The sequence below is a fragment of the Branchiostoma floridae genome, chromosome 7, assembly GCF_000003815.2.
Source record: "Branchiostoma floridae strain S238N-H82 chromosome 7, Bfl_VNyyK, whole genome shotgun sequence".
NCBI classification, from domain to species: Eukaryota; Metazoa; Chordata; class Leptocardii; order Amphioxiformes; family Branchiostomatidae; genus Branchiostoma; species Branchiostoma floridae.
The window spans coordinates 4,706,746-4,729,546 of NC_049985.1; the positions used below are offsets into that span (position 1 = coordinate 4,706,746).

The 22,801-nt window shown below is 42.6% G+C and overlaps 2 protein-coding genes and 1 long non-coding RNA gene across 3 annotated transcripts in view; 1 reads left to right on the forward strand and 2 right to left on the reverse strand.

Moving 5' to 3' along the window:
* Positions 1-10,722, reverse strand: part of LOC118419347 — a 15,524-nt gene extending 4,802 nt beyond the window's left edge. The window contains exons 1-9 of the mRNA XM_035825709.1: positions 10,585-10,722; positions 10,189-10,260; positions 9,692-9,824; positions 9,108-9,225; positions 8,730-8,808; positions 7,996-8,106; positions 7,086-7,663; positions 6,475-6,523; positions 5,725-5,833 (exon numbers count right to left, since the gene is read on the reverse strand). Coding sequence (XP_035681602.1) covers positions 5,725-5,833; positions 6,475-6,523; positions 7,086-7,663; positions 7,996-8,106; positions 8,730-8,808; positions 9,108-9,225; positions 9,692-9,824; positions 10,189-10,260; positions 10,585-10,722 — 1,387 coding nt within the window. The remainder of the gene's footprint in view (positions 1-5,724; positions 5,834-6,474; positions 6,524-7,085; positions 7,664-7,995; positions 8,107-8,729; positions 8,809-9,107; positions 9,226-9,691; positions 9,825-10,188; positions 10,261-10,584) is intronic.
* Positions 10,723-11,027: 305 nt separating this feature from the next.
* On the reverse strand, positions 11,028-11,830 carry LOC118419044. The gene is made up of 3 exons (XR_004831584.1): positions 11,766-11,830; positions 11,617-11,648; positions 11,028-11,087 (listed from the first exon to the last, which is right to left on the reverse strand). It is a non-coding gene; the product is annotated as an uncharacterized LOC118419044 (long non-coding RNA).
* A 4,208-nt stretch (positions 11,831-16,038) lies between these two features.
* Positions 16,039-19,487, forward strand: LOC118419933. Its single transcript, XM_035826603.1, has 5 exons — positions 16,039-16,786; positions 17,204-17,325; positions 17,432-17,482; positions 18,515-18,621; positions 18,928-19,487. Exons 1-5 carry the CDS (start codon positions 16,088-16,090, stop codon positions 19,110-19,112), a joined length of 1,164 nt encoding a protein of 387 aa, XP_035682496.1. The 5' UTR covers positions 16,039-16,087; the 3' UTR covers positions 19,113-19,487.
* Positions 19,488-22,801: the final 3,314 nt, after the last annotated feature.

Below are 22,801 nucleotides of genomic sequence, written 5' to 3' on the forward strand. Positions count from 1 at the left end.
AGCGTAGGGGAAGCTTCGCTACCACGTTTCTCGTCTTCTTCACGTGCTCTCGACTTGTTTTTAGACCAGGTCTTCCCAGCGCGACAGATGCTGATTTTGAGAGCCCAGTGTTGTAGTCAGGTTTGGGGGATGGTTTACTCTTACCAAGGAGATTTAATACCTCTTTGCTCTTATTTATCGTCCTGGGGTTTGCAGACTACGGTTGGTCGGGTCGGAGAGCCCGAGTTTAGAGCCCAGGACGGGCAGTTTAACGTGGCAGCCTGGCGGCGGAGTTACTTGAACGTTTTGGCCGACTTAGAGCATTCTTCTTGGGGTTCACAGGTGAGACTTGATTAGGTTCCTTTAAATTTGTTGTTCCTATTAGTATTATTTTTTTGTGGAGCATGTCCACAGTGCTGCTTTTTCGATTTTGGATTCCGCTAGTATTGTTTAACGTTTTATTGTGGAGGGTAACTACTAGTAAATTGTTTTTTGTTTTGTGGAAGCTATCCACTAGAACTTGTTTTTTATTTCCGCGGAAGGATTCTGCTAGTATGTTCTCTCGTTTTATGTGGTGGGTAGCCACTAATAAATGATTTATTGTTTTGTGGAGGCTATCCTTTAATAATTTGTTTATCGTTTCCCCGGAAGGAGTCCGCTAATAATGTACTCTCGCCTTATGTGGTGGGTAACCACAAGTAAATGATTTATTGTTTTGTGGAGGCTTTCCACTAATAAATTGTCTTTCGTTTCCGCGGAAGGGCTAGTCCGCTAGTAATGTTCTCTCGCCTTATGTGGTGGGTAACCACAAGTAAATGATTTATTGTTTTGTGGAGGCTTTCCACTAATAAAGTGTCTTTCGTTTCCGCGGAAGGAGTCCGCTAGTAAAATTTCTCTCGCCTTATGTGGTGGGTAACCACAAGTAAATGATTTATTGTTTTGTGGAGGTTTTCCACTAATAAATTGTCTATCGTTTCCGCGGAAGGAGTCCGCTAATAATGTTCTATCGCTTTATGTGGTGGGTAACCACAAGTAAATGATTTATTGTTTTGTGGAGGCTTTCCACTAATAAATTGTCTATCGTTTCCGCGGAAGAAGTCTGCTAGTAATGTTCTCTCGCCTTATGTGGTGGGTAACCACAAGTAAATGTTTTATTGTTTTGTGGAGGATTTCCACTAATAAATTGTCTATCGTTTCCGTGGAAGAAGTCTGATAGTAATAATGTTCTCTCGCCTTATGTGGTGGGCAACCACTAGCTGTGATCTCTAGTTTTTGGAGGGTATTATGTTTTTTATCCTCCGACGACCATGTGGTGGGTCATTAATTTTAGCAGTTACATTTTGGTGTGGTTTGCAGCTGTACGCTGTAATCCAACATGGCGCAGGTGGCGCATAATTTGATTCCTCTGACGACCACGTGGCGAATGATTAGTTTAAACAATGGCATTTTTGTGTGGTTTATAGTTGTGCGCTTTATTCCAATTTGGCAGGTGAGGTCTTAGGGAAAGCCTGTACTAATTGAACTGGTTTATGTGGAGGATAGTATATTTTATCGTTTTTGTGGTGGGTTTCCTATGGCACGTAAATGATTGGTTATGTAGAGGGAAATCCATTTGTCAATTTTATTCGTGTGTGTGGAGGATTTAGTGTTTTATCTTCTTTTGTGTGGAAGATATCCACTTGATTCATTTTGCCTGTTGTGGGGACAGTATACCCACGGTTGTTTTTAATTGTTTGATCTCTTTTGGGGTACGATATCCATGTTTTGCGGATGCAGACGTTTTATCGGTTGTGTGGAACGCATCTACTGTGAATAGGTTTATTTACCGATTGTTGCTAGTTTACGAGGCGGCTTATTTCTGTATGTTTTTCCATGGTTAGCATTGTTCAGAAGTTTTTAGACCTAGTAAGTAATGTTTATTAGTTCCTTTTTCGGGGGATGTTCGACGGCGGGCACCGGGGTTTCCTATTATTACCCTTCTACTTCGGTAGGCCCACCAACCGGGGGCTGGTGCTCGTCCTAGGGCTGACCCTGGGTTAATCTTTATTTTTAAAATTGCATGTTTCTAGTCTGCTTGCCGTGTATTTATTGTTTGGAATGTCGGCTATTGAGAGAGACGGTCATTTCTTAGTTTGCAATTTTCCTTTTTCGTTACAGTAAGAGTAAAAGTGAGTTGTTTTTGTTTGAGAATTGTCATCTCAGGGTCAGCCTTGGGACGAAATTAGTACTTGACTTAGCTAAAGGGTGTTTTTTCTAGGTTCGAGTAGAGGTTTGGGTTGGAAGAAGGGTTTGGATATAGGTTTGGGATAGGATAGAGGTTTTGCAAAGGATAGAGGTTTGGGATAAGTTTGAGGTTTGGGAAAGAATTGAGGTTTGGGGAAGGATAGAAGAATGGGAAAGGATGGAGGTATGGGGTATTAGAGGTTATCTATACTGGTGTGTGCCTTAGCATACCGCATTACGTACACGGAAGGGAGATTGCGGAGGACTTTTTTGCCCATACCTTACACTCTCTTCGGAGCACGCCCGGAGGTCAGGCAGGATATAGTACTATTCTAATTGAGTCAAGTTAGCGTTCCCAGCCTGTTTGCGCATTCCTTAAGAAGCGTAAACAGGTTGGGGGCGCGCCACGTGACCTCAATTACACCTGGACATACTCACCTGACACAGGGGTACTTATTACACTGAGAAATCTTGCATTTTGTCATTCGGAGCGGACGACCCCACCGTAGCTTAGGGGAAGCAAGCAGATGAGCGTGGCTAGATGCGTGTGGTTGGTGTCATCAAGGAAGGGGGGGGGGGGGGGGGGTCAAGGAAAGTTGCTGTTCCAGAACGCCCACCCCCCCACCCTGATTTTTTGTATGTTTCGTTATCCCGCCGTTTACGACCATCCGGGCGTTTTGCTCCGGACTTTTTTGCCCATACCTTACACTCTCTTCGGAGCACGCCCGGAGGTCAGGCAGGATATAGTACTTTTCTGAGGGGAAATTTGTTTTCTTTTGGCCTCCTGACGTGACCTTCCGTGACCCCGCACAGAGCCACACCTGTGCGCGTCAGCCGGAGAGTTAATTGAATCAAAGACCTAGCCAATCAGCGAAGAGGAGGCCAAAGGCTAATTAATATTCATAAGCGGGGCCTCATGATCCCGTATATAGCAGTGTTCCCGCCAGGGGGAGCAAAGCCCGCCTAAGGCTCTCGCATTTTAGACTATTCAGAAGGCTTTATATTGTATCAGTTCTTAGGGGCATATCTATGATAATCGCAGCAGTCACTTAACTTCTCTTCAGGAGTTTAGCGTAACACTGTTTCAGGTCAAACCGTCAAAGGCAACTAAAAACAAACTTTAACGTTACTGAGTTCAACAGTACTTATAACTTGTTATCCGAAGTTGAAACGCTAGCGATGGTATTTTCGCTGCGCTGTTAGCTCCGCGCGACTGTTGTTGACGGTCTTATAACGGTATATTTTGCACCCCTGTACCCTGGTATGAGTAACATTTGGTATAGATAGGCATAATATAGTTGGTAAAATGATCCAAGTAAAATTTTTGGCATAAAGTACTGTAAAAGGCTTAATTACAGCACTTTTTTTAGGGGAAATTGGTTTTCTTTCGTTCTCCATGCCGTGACCTTTCGGACGTTCACCCCACAGAGCCGACATCTGCACCTGCGTCTAGCCGGCAGGAAGAGTTAATTCAATTAATGGTTCAGCCAATCAGCGAAGAGGAAAGCGAAGGCTAATTAATATTCATAAGCGGGACCACACAATACGTTAACTTGAAGACTCAGGCCGTACAGACTTCTCGCCAGGATTTTTTCAAAGCGTCGGACAGGGGTCCGGGGGCCGCCGAATGTCCCTGGCGGGGTCCAGGGGCAGGGCCACTGTGGGGGGGGGACCCAGGTGGGCGAAGCCCCCCCGGAAGCTCTTGCATTTTAGGCTATTGAGAAGGCTTCTTTTATCAGTTTTTTTAGGGCCATATCTACGATAATCGTAGCAGTCACTTACTTCTCTTCAGCAGTTTGACTTTAAAATATTTCGGGTCAAAGCTTCAAAGACAACTAAAACCTCATAAACAACAAACTTTACTTAGCTCAACAGTATACAAAAATATTGTACGGGTTGCCATCCTTAGTTGAAGCGCTTATTTATAGCGCTAGTATCTTCGCTGCGCCGTTAGCCGCCATGCGACTTTTGTTGACGGTCTGATATCCCTATGTCGCCGCCTCGCTGATATTCCCACGGACATGTTTAAAAAAAAATACCCAGCAAAAAACGCTGTTCTGCGTCAAATTCTATTCTATAAAACTCAGTGTTACAGTCTAAATATTTTGTAGAAGCACCGCTGTAGGAAAGAAGGTCCAAGCAATGTAAAACATCACGTAGCATGAAGTTCGCTGTCAACTGGCACACAGCACATGACTGTTTGAAACTCTAAGTCTAATCAACAGCCGTGTTTGATTGATAGCCGGCGGTCCTATGATGAAGTCGGCGAAAGGTGCGTTAGTTAGAAAATCTGCGTTTAGTTTTGATACGTAATTATAAGTTAGACAGTGGCGAGAATGATTATTTTCTCATCAATATTTCTCTTCAGAATTATTTGAACTTAATTGTACATCTAAACAATTGGCTTACCTGTGCAATGTTTATATGATTAATGATCAGTGTACTGAAATCATGTGTAACGTATGGCTCCTAGTCAATAGATCAGCATTTTCTCTATAGTGACCACCTGTCTATAGTGGCCACATTTCCTAGTGCTGTTGTTGTTTGGCATAAACTTTGAACATTTAAATTGTAAGTAACTTTAAACTGCCAGAGTTTCAGCCCAATAAAACACTCTCAGCGCCAGGGTATGAACAGACTGACCAGACAGACGAAAATAAATCCTCGAACAAGGTTCAATCGTATCTTCCGGGTCTGGCAGGAAGTTGTTAAACTAAAATAAGAATAGGCTCGATGGTTGATTGCATACAAAGTAAAACAGTTTAACAGTTTTACAGCTTGAAGAAAACAAACGCTCCTACAGTACCTGCACCTGCAATTATTAAATCGTATGCCCTACTTGAATAAAAAAAGTTCATTGCAATAATAAATGTACCCACATCACAAGGAGCTTATACTTTTTTAAACTTACACCTAGTTATCGTACTGAAAATTGTTAATGACATTACATGAAGTCATTCAACAATTTTCAGTCATGATGAAAATTTTCTGAATGGAAGGTGTGATTATTGTCATTTTCTGAAAAATAGAAGCAAGCTCTGTTTTTACCTGGAGTCAATTCACAATACCAGTCCACTTTGGGGGATAATGTACTGTTAAGAGGATGTTCCATTTTTGCGCAGGGGTGATTTGGAACAGTCCAATGTTGCGTGGGAAGGGGTATGGCTGAAATATGCTGTATTTGCTCTTAAGCAAATGTCGGCCTTTCTAGTTCTTTGGTATTTTATATTCCTTGTCTGTACCTATATCACAGGTATAACCAACCTGCAGCGTAACACGCCAGCTTCGCAGGCACGCGGCGCAACAGCAGCTGGTTATATCATATATTACACTACACTCTACGTTAGTTCTAGGAAAGTACGAATATTTGGACATATCAATCCTTGGTTAAAACTGTGTTACTTGATTAAAGGAATGACTTTCTTGTTCTTGTCTGAGCTAGGTATCAGATACTTAGCAGATGGTACGTCTACCAGTTGGACATTGTTGTGAGACATGTGTGCCAGTGAACTGCTGCCCTACCGTTATCAGTGGTCCAAGCGAACAGGTTGGCGCTCACCGCCGGCCCCACCAGCCTGGACAGCGCCGCCAGCGTCTGTGCGATGCCGTTAACTGTCCCCCGGGTGGTTTGCTTTGCAGACATCAAGAGACTTCATTACAAACGTTTACCAACATTGAAACTGTTCGCAATAAATGTCCGAAAATAATTTCATCGGCTTGGTAGAATATAGAATATAGGATATAGGAGAAATCTTTTACACAACGAATTTGAACTCACTATGCTTACGTTTCGGTGTCTCTCGTTCAGAACGAGAGGGGGGATACGTTTAACCACGGGTGGTTTGCTTTACATTCGTTAAGGCCATCTCTATAAGTGTTTAACACTAGTCCGCCTTTATCCGCGGGGTATCCTATATCCGTTGTTTTGAAGAACTGGGTATTTAGGGATATCAGGGGACGGTGGTTTCAAATTGCAATATTTTCAAGATATTGCATGCAGCAATTTTCAGAATATTGCACTGTCCGTCGACCTGGTATCCCTGAATACCCTGTTTCCAAAAATCACGGATATAGGTCACCATGGGGGTTACCAACATTGAAACTGTTCGTCATAAAAATTCTTATATATACTGATGCGGGGATCATACAAAATTGCCTTTGGTGCTTTTTTTTCTTTGATTCCCATTGCGTCTGCTGACAGAAGATTCCGTGTCCAAAACTACATGTATGTTAAACTTGAGGAAATGCCACGGTAGGAGAGATGTTACTCACAACACCGGCGTTTCCCACCATCACGATAGCGGCCAGATACGTCAGAGTTCTGAAATACGAAGTGTAGATATATAAATGTATACACACATAAATAAATATATACATGTGTGTGTGTGTGTGTGTGTGTGTGTGTGTGTGTGTGTGTGTGTACACAAAATGATAATGTGTGGAAGTGTGCTGACGATCAACAACTGGTGAAAATATAATCCCCAAATTCCTGACAACGCTGTTACGAGCCCTTGCGAATTAGCAAAACTGATATATAGCTCGGCTATTAACTAAGTGTAAGTCCTTACCGCACCAGATAGTGCATTGGGCAGTGCCCATCTCCTTCTCAATAGCCCTTGGGCCCCAGAACGTTTGTGCAATCACTGTTACTGTGTTAGTGGCGTTTTTTCAACTACCATATTATTTTTCCAAACTCTGAGTGCTATAAGCAGATCTAGAGGAAGCAGTGCGTATCAAACATGTTTGAAGTCTTTGGTATGACTCGGCCAGCGATCGACCCACCACTTGGCCAGTATAACGGTAGCTCGGCTACAGAAAATTTGGCGAAAAATCGCTAAGACATAAATTCTACCCTACAGTAGCAACGATGATCAGTATCGTACTTTCCCTGTTCCATCATCATTATGACAGACAGCAGCGGTCCCCAAACTCTGGCGGGAACTTCTGATGCCGAGTGCTGGGAGGTCCTCCGCCTGTCCCCGGCTAGCCGACACTGGCCGGTAAGCGGCCTCTCGACTGTTGTGTTCAGTTCTTTCGTCACTACGACGTACAGGGGAGAGGTTGAGCTACGCTGTGAAATTGGATGTATGTAACTTTCTGTTACTGGTGCTGAGGTAGACAAATATGCAGAATCAGCCTTGGAAGTTAGTGTGAAATCGCTAGAGTTCGCTGTTTGGTTTGCGACTTCATGAGGTTGCCGACTCCGTACAGTTGGCTGTATGTGACTTTCTGTTACGGAGGGTGAGACCAACAGATACTCAGAGTCTGCTGTGAAGTTTAGTGTGACACCACTAGAGTTCGCTGTTTGATTTGAGACTTTAAGAACTTCCTGACTCGTTATGGCCCCTGTGATGTCGACCATGGACGGGAGCATGACGATCCCCACTGCGTACAGCGCCACTCCCCACATGTACACCGTCTTGTAGGTGAACTTGGACGCCAGGAAAGGGTTAAGTGTCGCCTTAAGGAGAGAGAGAACCACGAAAGGAGTCAATCATTTTAGATCCAATAATATCCAATACCAAAAATGGGCAAAACTAAATTTGTCCAACTCCACCAGTCTTTGTCAAGGAAACTTTAGTGTTTCCTTGACAAAGGCAGGAGTTTTTCAGCCAATAATTTGTTAAAGTCATAGTTTCTATCGAGGAAGTTATGTAAAGTTCTTGCTTCTATCAACACAGATTTCAAGTTCATCAATTATCTTTATTAATGTAAACTGTTTGTCATTATAAGTTCAAAAAGTCATATGCTGCAAAGTTAGATTTCGTATCGTAAGAAAGAAGAAGGAACTACCTGTGCGGCGGTACTATAAATGTGGCCAACGGTCAGGACGATGGAAATCTCTGCAGCATCAAAGTTGTAGCCGCCATGTTGAGAGTCAGACACCAGTAGGAGAGGTAACAACTGTAGGTTTTAATTTAGTAAAAAAAAAAATTCACCATTGTTCAAAATCACTTTGTCAAAATCCCATTGCCTGTATGATATGAGCTAAAACTAGCTTCTGTAAAAATTTCACGTCATTAAAATGAAGACATGACGCCCCATCAGTACCCCCGCTTTCACAAACAACTCTAGAATACACTCTGGCAGTGCTAGACATAGATACATCATCAGTGATGAACTGAATGTTTCGGGTCCTCAACCCGGGCCACCGGTACCCAGCCGAGGTTGATTCATCCCCCGACTTGTGTCCAAATGGAATTCTAATCAATCAACGGAACCATAACCGACGCGACGTCTTCTCCGCTGTTCATGAAAACAAACGGTAAGATTACAGGGAGCACTTTACAAAAAGTTTGTCTTTACTCTGTGGCCCCACAGAGTGCAAGATGCAGAAGAGTCTGGAATAGTTCAAGGGAGGGGTTCCTCAGAGAGAGCGACAACACCCTGCCATGAGTGAGAAAGTGTATACATTACAGGGACTTCAAATATAAGCATCCATTCGTACGCGTCTATTCACACAGGCGACATCGTTCCAGTACGCAGTATCTCTTTGGTGGTTTACTTCAAATCTGACTGCCTCTGACCTGATCGCAGCAGATGTGAGCCAGCGCGAAGAGAGCGTACAGCGCACAGGGCATCAGCACCAGTCTGTCCCGCAGTAATCTGCAGGTGGACTCTTGCTGTTCTGTGGGAAATACTCAAAACTTAATTCAGTATGAAATCTAAGTCGTCAGGAAGTTTGAACAAATGACTAAACACACTGAGTACGGTATGTCCAACAATAGATTTTTCATTTTTGTCCTTTCACATCTTCGACTTTGGAATGTGCTTTAGCGTTCTATGACATTAGTATCCGTTTTCTTTTCTTTTTTTATATCTAATGGTAATAATGATGGCGATTTAACGCAAGCAGGTATATACATGTAAGCCAGATAGTAGCCAAAAAACAGCGGTACAGTTACTCACGGTGTGGCTTTTCCTTGTCTTCTTCTCCTACCTCATGATTGGACATTTGGGTCAGGCTGATGTAATCAGCTTTGGGCTTCTTGTCCAGAGATTCTCCCAGGAAAATGCAGCCAACTGTTGTGAAAAGTTTTATACAAGTCAAAATCGCGTACGTGAATGTACTATCGTGGTTTTAACAAACAGGGCAATTGAATCAAACGCTGTGATTTAAGCAACAACATAGCAAAAATGTGTTTTGAAACAGTCGGATGTCTAGTATAGCTGATGTCGGAAACTAGAGTCTTTACTTTAGGTTTGTTAAGTTTTGTTAAGTTTAATTTAATTTAATTTAATCTACTGTGATACAATGTGGCCCCTAAGGGGTCTATTCTTCCAGGGTTCGTACACACATTACACAACCACAGATACTCACAATTTGAAAATCTACAATACATACCAATTGCAGCATTGAAAAATCTAAAATCATTCAGCTTTCCCAATCTTGGTCATTCCATCCACTAACTGTCTGACATGAGTATCCTATCTCTATGGAAAATTATAATGATATCTCTGTCAACAAAATACAGCGGAGGCGTGTCACCTATCAGAAGGATTAACTGCAGACAGGCCACCACGGCGCAGGGCAGCAGGTACGGGAACTGCTTGAAGAGCGGTTTATCAAACATCGGGAATCTTGTAGCTGGACAGGCTAGAAATCCACCCAGGACCGGACCCTAGGCATGCGTAGAGATATTGATAAGAAGAATAGGAGTGCAATAGTTTTCCCAGCTGGAAAGACCAACAACTGAGACATATCGACAAAAAAATTGGTTCTTTAGGCCCCCTTCAATTCGTCGCAGGTCGTCGAATGATTCTAATGACGCATGTTTCTCAAGCTGACTTTGATCAAACGAACCACTGACAAGAATCTAGATCTATGACAGCCTTTTCAGTATCAAGACAGCTGAATTTCGAAAACCATTCCAAGAATAGCCATCAGTTTGCGATCGCGCGACGTACGGCGGGTTGTGCCCTTAGCTTTACAAATGATATCGATTTTTCTCTGGCGTCTCTCAGATAGTTCGGTGATGTACTCACCACAAAGTGGGTCACGGAGAAGGGCATCCCGATGATGGAAAAGGCAAGTGAATGAAACTTAGGAGGACAAATCTGCGGGTAGGAACACATGGAGGAGTTATATATATTAAAGATATGTTCGATTTTGTAACACTAACGGATGGTCTATCAGTTCATACATGGAGGAGTTATTAAAGATATGCTCGATTTCGTAACACTAACGGATTGTCTATCAGTTCATATTTGCCATGTGTACTTACGACAAGAGCTTGGAATGGATTTTCGTTTGGAAAAACATTTAAAACGACGGGACTGTAGTCAGGATGCCTTGATGCAAGGTCAGGTCGGCGTTTTTTCATCGACAGGGATTGACCAAACCTAGCATCCATCCAGATAAAGGACTTGAAATAGAATTACCTCGTACAGGTACGTCTTGGCCACGCCCAGTGTACCGTCCAAAAGTCCCTCGAAGAACTGTACACCGACGGTCCAAATGAAAGAGAAGCTGGGAGGAGACAAACCGATCGGCCAGGGCGTGATAGAAAGAAAATTCATCTTTGCTGATACGATAATACTTTTTTTTTTAAGTTTTGACTTGATCCAGCATGAAGATCGATGTAGACGACCCCAAATTTGAACGGCTACTTGAATTTACAGTAGTATACGTACTTCAATCAGATCATTCAATACATCCTGCATGATAATTAACTTTTTACATAATAATGTTTCATCACACATTCAGAACTATAGAACATAATAGTAAATTATAGAACATTTAAGTAAAGCTGATGGTGGGTTTCTATTTTGTTGGGTTACTACGTGAAAGTGCAGACCAGGACCAAACGTTCTGATGATCTTACCTGAAGCCCACTAGCACAGTCCCCACCAGCAGTACCGTGGCGCTACTCAGCAGTATGGGTCTGAACAAAAAGAAAGATTCTCGTACATTGTTATCAGAGGTACATAGGGCCGACTACTTTCTCTTCGCAGTCAGGGCCAAGGAGCTGAATTGCGATGAGCTTAGAATTGATGAGGTTGAATCGTAAGGGTCTGGAGCGGCTGCCATTCGGCGGCAAGTTAGGAGACTTACGTGACCTCGATATGACAATTGCACGAAAGTGCGGCGTAGGACAGTAGAATCTGAACCACTCACATGCATTAATCACGGCTTAAAATGTTATGCACAATTTTGATACGTCTGTTGAAGCACACATATTGGTGATCACTCAAATCATACTTTGTACATAGATTATTATATGATTTTCGCCAAATAGCGGTTACTCAAGCCGAGTCAAGCGACTGGATATGATTTTGGAAACGTTTTAGTAAATATCTACTGCATTTCGCCAATGACAGTGAGCAGATCTGTTGCATAACAGGTTTTAAACACTAACTATGCATTGATATCTAAACTTCATCGACATATTATTTAGATGATATCGGTCCTACCTTCTGCCAACAATGTCCGACAGTCTCCCCCACTGAAAGAGCAATGTACAATGTTTTTTACTGCGTTCTTTTATGCCTGAGACAATAATACAGAATTTAGAAAACACACACAAATGACTAAAACAAGTAGTGTAGTAAGAAGTGCCTACCATGAAACAGCCGAGAAAAGTGCCAACAAAGGTAGCACTCGTCAGGAACCCGGCATAATAGCCTAGCCGAGAGGGATACATAGAGATCATAGAAATGTTTAGATATGTAAACCTTTATCTGTTTCGTGTATCTTTTTTCCTTAAGTTGTTGGTATGTTTTTTTTAACGAATAGAGATTAGATAACCAATCCATTCACCAAGGCCTAAGTTTTAAATCTTTTTTGCATGTAAATCAAAATGCAAATTTCAGGAAACTTCGGAAATGGGTTGGCGAATGTAGATATGAAGCGATGTACCTATTTGATTGCTCTTGAGGTAAGGGAAGAAGTCGTGTGTGAGGAACGGTAGAAACGGGTGCCTGCTGCTTCCAGCGATGGAACCTGACGCCAGCAGCACCGATAAAACTGTTACCTGAAAGTGAAACAAGACGATATCAACTAGCGCTGTAACTGATCAAGTCAAGTCAACGTTTATTCCTTTACAATCGCAAAGGGTACAATGTAAGGCAAAGAGGTGTACATTGTATACAGTTATATTAATACAGTGCGTGTACGTAGATTTTAGGCTATACAATATTGTAAGAAGACACAATGTACAATGTACGCCAAAGCGTTACACCAGGCTAGTTGCCAACGTTACCAATATTAGTCTAGTACAGAAAGCAAGTTCTATGCTTAATATAATTCTTGAAAGAAGACAGAATTAACTCTGTGTGTCTAGTACAAAACGTAAGATTCTTATGTTCGTTTTCTTATGTCGTTATTATTGGGTTTCTCAAAGAGTGCGACAGAAAAGCGACAATACCGAGTTAACGTATGAGATCTGACGAAGTTGTTGTTCCGGTTTGTAACCCAACACCCCGGGTTGTGACCTTGGTCCGTTTTCAAACTAAACACCGGGTTTGAAAACGGTGAATGAGTATCGTTCTATCCTGCCGAAACCAATTATCAACGAGTTAATTCAATCAAGGACAGTAACGAGAGAATTTAGGATATAAATCATTCCTTGATCTAACAAATAGCACAAAATGTTTTTTTACCCTGGTTGTGACCCGTAAATTGTATGTGGCGATATTTGATGTCACACTTGCGTCCGGGTGAATTTTTGTTTGTAAACATGAACCACAATGGGCCGATATACACAGACAGACCCGTTGTAAAACGTGCGGTGATTCGCATTCACAAATATCAGCACGTTATGATCCTTTTGCCTTTTTAGCCTTATTGACTTCCGAATTGAATTGGGCAGCCGTAAAAGCTATAATGATTGTCCCGACGTACATCATTGCTTTGTTAGTAGGAATGTTAGGGACCTGTGCTGACGTACGTGAAAATTAGAATACTAGTACTACAGCTGCAGTACGTTATACGTAAAACGCACGGTATGGATCGATATCCGAAACGCGTACGTTACCTGTGCTGACGTGAAAATCAAAATACTAACGTTACAGTAACAACAGTAATGCAACGTTAACGTTATAACTTTACTATGGCAATATGGAAGGTAATTTTGCGTGTCCATAACGTAACTACATACTGGAATCGAATATCCAATAGTTTTGCATGCTGTGTAAAATGTGTGTTGTGTCGGATACATAACGTTGTATTTCACATGAAGAAGAGACACGGTACCACCTTCCCACAGCACCCCCCACCCCACACACACCGCCACAAACTCCATGTAATTATATAAATACATACCTGTTTTATCGGAAACTCCCGCCACAGCACTCTAAGGTTATGACCAACCATATTTATATCCTTATATGCACAGGAAACAACGTCACCAAACGTGGGGTTCATGCAGGGATCAGTTTAGCAGGTCGTTTGCTTGGAAAACTGTCAATGGTGTCTTTGGGAAACAATCAGATTGCGCCTGCGCCAAGACCCCGCCATGAAAAATAAATAAGGGGTTAAAACTTTGAAACATTAAAAAGCCTGAGGGTAACATCTTGACAGTTTATGGGGTGGCCATAGCAGGAAAGACTGTATACGTCTTGAATTCTGAGTTCGGATAAAGAGATTTGTCTTGGGGTTTCTGACACCCCCGTGAGCTAGTGGACTGGTCGTCAGCTGGCGCCTTGAACCCATGTGACCTTGACCCGTTTTCAACCCTAAACGCAGGGTTTGAAAACGGTGAATGCGTAGCGTTGTATGCTGTCAAAACCGGTTATCGACGAGTTCATTTGAACGGGATAAATCGCACGGAGTCGTTTTGTGTTTACCCCGCTTTTCACGTGTGGATAATTGTGCATGAGTGACGATTCGATACCATACTTGTCCAGGTTGCCAATGTTTGTTTGTAGTTACACATGGACCACAATGGGCCCGCGTGCACATATAACGTTAGCGTTAGGTGTGTTTTGAAACGTGCCGTAATTCGCATTCAACAGACATGCAATATGCTACCCATTTGCTTTCTTGGTATAATGCTATATAACGTTAAGTTACCTTGTCTGAGGTCAAAAATTAAGTAACGTTACATGTACTAGCGCAGCAATGTATAACGTTAACGTTAACGTTAATGGAAGAATGATTTTGCATGTCCACGTGGACTAGCCACTAATTTTGTATGCCCTTGCTCTCGTTGAAATATTTCAAAGAGAATGATAGTAACATAGGATAGAGGTCTTAGTGCCAACTTTTTTTCCTCGTGTGGATGTCATCAATATAACCAGTGTCGTGTTACCATATAGAATGACGCAGATTGGAATTTGCATGAGTCTTTCCTGACTTCGTTTTAAGGCGGGGAACATATCCCCAAATTTCTAAAAATCTACACATGAGAAAACGGTTTACCAACATTTGTGGTAAACATGTTGTAGATTTACCTCCATGGGTACTCGTACCACAGGAGAAAAGCCCAACAAGTTATTAACCTTTCTATACAAGTCACCATCTCCACCGGATGGACATGCCGTGTTGTGTTCGTGGTAATGACCATTAGATATTGCGTATCTCATGTGTTTTGTGCATGTAGAGCTCGAGTTCGATTTATCAAATATGAAAATCCATGTTCCGTATGTAATGAAAATGAACCGTGTTGCTGCATATACTGCATATATCTGGGATTTCTAAAGGAAGAGTGTTAGTTTAAAACGGACCACTGAAGACGTTTGACACTTTTCCTTTGGAGATATTTTGTTCTTCGCTTCTCATTAACATAACTTCTACCTGTCGGTGACGTCATAGTCGCATCCCTGGGGCACTGATATGCAGTTCTAAAATAGTCCGCTAGATGATCTATGCTTCTATACGGACAACCTTTAAAGTTCACGGATTTGACATGTAATCGTCACTAGTGGGTATATTTGTCATCACAACAATGATGCAAAGTGAATATAGGAAAGGATTCTTAAAAGGTGAAGCACTTCTGGTAATCCGACTTCCATCATAAATGTTGCCTGAAAGAAGGAACCGTACACACCTTCCTTGTTATCTTACGAGTTTGATTATTTATTCATTTGCACAATAGATAAAACAGTAGGGGAAAAACATATATGGGTTACACTAGGCCGTTTGTCTCTATACTAAACAACATTGATTATAACGTTCATCGGTAAATAATAAAGCAAAGCACAAATGTAGTACACTAGACAAGAAACTTAAGACTGAGTGGTGGCGGCCAAGAACTATTTTGCCTTGTAAATTGTAATAAGAGACCAGCTCCTGAAACTCGAAGGTAGCAAAACACGCCTATAGGGATTTACATGACTAAGAACCCCAAAGTCAGGTCTGACGCCTCAAAATTTATAGCAGGGTGCACTAGAAATTTACAACAGTTGAATAATTATGTTGAAGTTTAGCGGGTTCGTACAATCTACAATATATGTGAAAATGAGGTAACGTTTTCTGCTCGTTCTCTTTTAAAACTCACCTTTATTTGACCCAATGAACGCACAACAGTTGACGGTGATATTAGGTATTAATAAGGGAAAAGTCACCTCGACCGAACAAACATCGTAACTCAGCTCATACAGTCTCTGAAAACTTAAGAATTCACCACAGTTTCTTACTCGTTGACATGCACAGAATAATTTCTAGTACTGTGGCGAACTTCTTTGTGCCCGACCTATAGCTTCTTTTGCATTCTGAGCATGTAGGTTTTATGTATTTTCAACAGGTTACCTGATATGCGTAGAAGCGATTGAGAAGCTTTAGCGTATTGAACCTTTCACCTTTGAATAGATGACGTAATGTTGCCAAAAGCAATATGACACCTGTTTGTGTTCAAGTCAGGCGCATAAGGGTATATGTAAACACGGGACTGAGTCCGGTGCCCTTGGATATGGAGACCTCCCCTTAGCACAGTAAGATTTCGCCATGTTGAAGGTCTGTGAGAATCTCCGCGAGGCTGACATAAAGGGCAGGAGGTACGGACTAGCCCGTGCGGAGACAGGCTACCTCCGTGCCCTGGTGGACGCCACGGCTGACAAGGACAGGCTGCTTCAAGTGGAGCTGCTCAAAAGTCTGGGCGACGTGAACTTGGAGAAGGGAAGACTCGGGAGGGATTTAGGGAAGCTCAACATGGCCTTGGCACTTTACATTGCTGCTATGGTCCGGTGTGACCATCGGGAGCAGGGAGAAGGTATAGAACACCGATACGAATACACGGAGAGGCTTGTACAAGGGGTGTGCCCAAAGGGATCACAGGTTCGGGAACGGCCAACTGCAGACAAGGAAATGACTACACCTTCAATGGTGGCAGAAAAATTTCAAGATTTGGACAACAACCGGACTACCGGTGGTAACACAGACTTTATGCTGGTTGGGTACGCGCAATTGATTGTAGAAGGGATAGTAAACGATAACAACATGTTAGAAACAGATGCGATCAAAAGTTGCGGTGACGTGTACCTGAAAAGAGGAACAGAAACTAGAGACACGAGAGACTTAACCAGAGCTACTGCTCTGTACAACACGGCACTGACGCGGTGTAACAACTTTCAGGGAACAGTTGCCATTGTCCACCGCTTACTGCACACCGCAAAAATCAGACAAGATATCACCATAAGCATAAACGTGAGTGTTTAACGATTGCAGCTTCTTATATTGATATAGTTTACACCCTTACTGTTTTTTTTTTAATTCTACTATGATTTGGACTGAGTGTGTTCTGTTCCTCTGAGCAAAGAATAGCCCGGAAGTCGTGAATGTGTTTTCACAATATTTGGCCTACGGGTAGACGAAGGTCTTGACCAAAGGAATGTACCATATTCTATTGGGTCCATGATGCCCAAATAAACAACCAGTCACCACATTTACAACTTTTGGCGATCTTCGAGTCAAGGCGGTTCTTTTCCCTCAAACATTCGCCAAATAGCAATTGCACGTTGAATAACACGATTGCCCACCTGTTAACCATTCCTATCGCTTCTTGTAGAGGCCAACTCGTATGCAACATGTTAAGCACCCATGGGTCCCTGTCTGTTTTTATAGAGGCCAACTCGTACACAACGACAGCAAGACGTGAGAAGACGCGTAGGGAAGGACCACTTCTCACCATCCTCAAGTGCACCCTTAAGCAACATCATTAATGGCGGAATGCGCCGTCTACACAAGTAGGTACAGGGAATGCAGGTTCTTTTGGTAACTTTGACTATCTTATAAGGTATGCATCACTAATAGTTAGATAATGATAACAGGCATTTTGTTATTTCTCTTCAGTTCCCCGGACCCGCAGAAAGCTGAAAACCCGACACGAGTTGACGAAGACAAGTTAGTGTCACCCATTTGCTTGTTTACTATTTCACAGGTTTGAAATGAAAATGACGGTAAGTTAACGTTCCTTGCATTGTAATTTGTTTAAAAAACTGGAGGGGTTGAACCAGGCCTTTCCGTTGAAGCAAATATGCCCAAAAAACACATGGAGGAGGACATTCAATGAGGACCTGAGGGGAGTCAACATCACATGGGGAATGGCAGAGCAGGCTGCGTCTGACAGAGGACGATGGAGACTACTTGCTGCCCAATGTTCCTCACGGCACAGGAGGACCTAAGTACTAAGTACTAACTAAGTAAATATGCCCAAACAACACGAGAAGCTGCGGATGGATCTTCATAATATTTGGTATCTGGGTAGGTGTCGACAAAGACAAAATACAAGTTTGATTGTTGATCTCCGGATGGCCTGCTGTGCTGCAGCAGGACTTCCGGTTTTTATATTTCGTGCTCTGGACATGACCTTTCATGATAACTTTTGGGTTCATGCATATCTTTGGGCCCTCTAGCAGCTTTTAAGGAACAAAGGGGGGCTTTGATAATTTGAAAGGGAATAACTGAAAAAGAAGTTGACGGATCGTCATGATTTTTGTTAGGTCTTAAAAGTTTACATAATGATTGAAATTATTATATGAGAGTGAGTTATAAAAATTAGTACCTAATTCGCATAATTGATCAGTAGATTGTATAGATCCTACGTGTGCCATCATAGGAGTTTCAAACATGTGCAAGATGAAGCTGAGAAAGAGGGACATAGAGTGATATTGATATAATAATAGATATCTTATTTGCGTGATACATAAAGATATGGAAAGACCATAACGTTAAATGATTGGGATTCATACTATTTTGCTAAGTATTGGCAAAGTATTAGATTCTAGAATAGCATACATGCATTTAAACAACTAATGTCTAAATTTTATCACATTTGATATCAATGGTTATTAAAACTTAACTTTGTGTTAAAAATAGAAACTATTTGGATTATGATTTTTTATAGTTTATATTATGGCATCTTTTTTTTAACAGTGTATACGAAGAACATCTACAAGATGGCTGTAGGGCCCTGCAGACTGGAGACCTGGACAAAGCAGAACAGAGTTTTGCAGCCGCGCTGAAGTCTGTTCATGTCAATGGTGAGTCTGAGGATGAACATAGTTCAAAGAACTTAACTACTTGTAAATGGTCCACGGTCCTTGGGTCTTGTCGACACACAAAACTATGTCTCCATTTGTATTATATTTCATAAATAAGGCGTTTCAAATACGACAATCAGAAATACTGATGACAAAGACCACTGTAGGGCTAATCAGCAAGGTTCAGTTATTAACTTAAGAATGTGCGAATAGAAATACAAAAAATATTATAGCATTCCATAGGTTTACTTCCCGAACCGAAGACGTAAATATAAAATTGTCATCTCTTAACAAATCAACTTATAGGTCAACACAAGAAGGAGGCAGAGCCCATGTACAAGTTGGGCGATGTCTATCTGAAGAGAGGAATCCAGTCAAAGGACGGGGGTGATTTCACCAAGGCTGCAGCACTCTGTAATGCAGCACTGGTAAGGTCAAGGAGAGAAGATATATGGGGAAACGACCCAGAAAATAAGTCAAGCATTTGTTGAGGAAGTCCTGGGGATAGATCATAAGGTACACAGTGATGATACAGAAAAACACAAATTGATGCTGAAGGCTGATCGGGACTATGTAGAAAACGAGATCAAAAGAATTGAACAAGAGGCAGATCCATATAGCCTTGATGACGAGGACCCAAAGATAAAAGAAGTGGAGAAAAAGAGAGTGGAATCAATCAAAGCATTGTGTCAGACACTTACTAAGCAGCGTAAAACGTTCATATCTGGTCTTGTAGATGAATGCATGGAGGTAATGGGCCCCCCTCCCTGTAAGTACGCCATGATAGGTTTGGGTTCACAAGCCACAGGATTGGTAACACCATACTCTGATCTGGAATTTGCCATTTTGGTAGAGGAGGAAACCGAGAATAATGTTAGCTACTTCCCAACCTCACCCATTATCTGCATCTCAAAGTGATAAATCTAGGAGAGACCATTCTACCGACCATGGGGATTAAGTCTCCTAATGATTTCTACTCAAGAGTCCCGCTAGACAGCTGGTTTTATGACTCAGTAACACCGCGTGGTTTGGCGTTCGATGGAGCCATGCCACATGCATGCAAGACTCCACTTGGCAGGGGTAGAAACAGCACAGGAACAAGCGAACTCATCCGCACACCAAGAAATATGATGAACATTCTGACAAATGATCTTTCGTTCCATTTAAAGAAAGGCTACCATCTTGCGAGTATACTGGGAAATGTGTCACTTATCACAGGAGAACAGGGCTTAGTCAATGAGTACAGGTCTTTATGGACACAGCAACTTCGTGAAAATAGCGGTAAAATTCAGTTTGTAATGGCAATTACTGACCTGAGGGAAAATGCGTCTATGTTTCAAACCCAGGCTCTCACTGCCAGTCTGCTGAATGTCAAAAAAGAAATCTACCGATTTTCGAGCCTTGCGGTGTCTTTTTGGGCGCTACTTCATAACATACAACCGACCACGATCTGGGAGACTATTCAGGAGCTGAGATACAGAGAAGTCATCAGTAGTGAGAACGCACACCACTTGATGGTGCTGGTCAGCATCTCAGCAGAACTGAGGCTGTGGACATACATGAACAATCGTGGTCAGGTCGAAAATATGTCAGCATTATCGTCAATGTCGATTGGTACGGGAAATGTGGAGAAATTAAAGCAGGTCTTCTATATCTCAAGTACAAAACAGCTCATGAGATACTATTACACAGAAAGACCATTGAAGCGCTTTATTTCACAACTCACCGACAGTCATAAGCCTTTCGAAGAGCCACCAATTTTCTATGACAACTCTTCAGAACTGAAGGCAGAGGTATATAAAAGACTGTGCGATTTTCACAATTTCAAGACATGCACGGAGCAAACACTACAAGACTATTTGTCCAAACATGGTACAAACACCGCACATGGTGACGTTGCCGCCTCCCTGAACAACCTGGGTACCGCCTGTACGGACCTTGGAGATCATAGAAAGGCAGTAAACTATTATGATCAGTCACTACAGATGAAGCGGAATGTTTATGGTGAATGCGCTACCAACACTCACATCGCTACCTCACTAAACAACTTGGGCAACGCCTGGAGTCACCTTGGGGATCACAGAAAGGCCATCGGCTATTACGAACAGTCATTAGAGATGGAGCGAAGTATCTTTGGTGAGGGTACCGCGCATCCTGACATCGCTAGCTCACTTCACAACTTGGGTGGAGCCTGGAAAGACCTTGGAAATCACCGAAAAGCTGTCAGCTACTATGAACAGTCACTATAGATGAACCGAAGCATCTACGGTCATAATACTATAAATCCTGACATCGCTGAATCACTTAACAACTTGGGTAACGCATGGAGAAACCTTGGGAATCACAAAAAGGCGCTCAACTATTATGAACAGGCACTACAGATGAAGCGGAGTATCTACGGTCAGGACACCGCACATCCAAGTATCGCCAGCTCACTTAACAACTTGGGCAACGCCTGGAGTGACCTTGGAGATTCACAAAGGGCGATCAGCTGTTATGTACAGGCACTACAGATGATTAGAAATGTCTATGGGGAGGGCAATATACATCCTGACATCGCTATCTCACTAAACAACTTCAAGGAGTAACGCATGGTGCAACATTGGGGATCACAGAAAGGCAGTCGGCTATTATGAACAGGTACTACAGATAAACCGGAGTATGGTGAGGACAATGAACATTCTGATATCGCATGCTCACTTTACAACTTGGGTAATGCATTGGTGATCATATGCACTGCCTTGGTGATCACAGAAAGGCGGTCAGCTATCATGAACAGTCACTACGGATGAAGCGGTGTATCTATGGTGAGAACACTGCACATCCTGACATCGTCACCTCACTTTACAACTTGGGTGCCATTTGGTATAACCTTGGAGATTACAAAGAGGCGATCAACTATTGTGAACAGGCACTGCAGATGAGCCGGAGTGTCTATGACAAAGACACTGCACATCCTGACATCGCCAGCTCACTTAACAATTTGGGTCACGCCTGGAGTAGCCTTGAGAATCACAGAAAGGCGTTAAGCTACTATGAACAGTTACTACGGATTAACCGAAGCATCCATGGTGAGGACACTGCACATTCTGACATCGCCAGATTACTTAACACATTGGGTTGGGCTTGGAGTAACCCTGGGTATTACAGAAAGGCGGTTAACTATTATGAACAGTCACTACAAATGGAGCGGTGTACCTATAGCGAGGGCACTGCACATCCCCACATCGCCACCTCACTTAACAACTTGGGTGCCGCTTGGTATAACTTTGGGGATGACAAAAAGGCGGTCAGCTATTTTGAACAGGCATTGCACATGCGAGAGAGTATCTACGGTGAAGGCACCGCACATCGTGACATCGCCAGTCCGCTTAACAACTTGGGTGACGCCTGGAGTAGCCTTGGGGATCACAGGAAGGCAGTCAGCTATTATGAACAGGCACTACAAATGCAAAGGAGTATCTATGGTAAAAACACTGCACATCTTGATATCGCCCGCACACTTCACAACTTGGGTACAGCCTGGAGAAGACTGGGGGACCACAGAAAGGCAGTCAGCTATCATGAACAGGCACTTAATATGAAACAGACTATCTGTGGTGAGCACACTGCTCATTCAGATATTGCAGGTTCACTAAATGACTTGGGTGTTACCTGGAGTGACCATTGGGATCACAGAAATGCGATCAGCTATCATGAGCAGTCACTGCAAATACAGAGGAGTATCTATGGTAAAGACACTGCACATCTTGGCGTCGTAAGCTCACTTACCAACTTGGGTAGCACCTGGAGTAAACTCAGAGATCACGTAAAGGCGATCAGCTATCACAAACAGGCAGTACAGATGATGCAGACTATCTATGTTGAGGATAGTAGACACCCCCATATTGCCAGCTCACTTAATAACTTGGGTCTTACGTATAGCGAACTTGGTGATCACAAAAACGCGGCCAGCTATTACGAACAGGCACTAAAAATGAAGAGGACTGTGTATGGTAAGGGCACTGCACACCCTGACATTGTCATCTCACTTAACAATTTGGGTAGCGCCTTGAGTAAGCTTGGGGATCACAGAAAGGCGGTCAAACATTTTGAACAGTCACTGCAGATAACACGGAGTATCTATGGCGAGGACACTGCGCATCGTGAGATCGCCGGCTCGCTTAAGAACTTGGGTAAC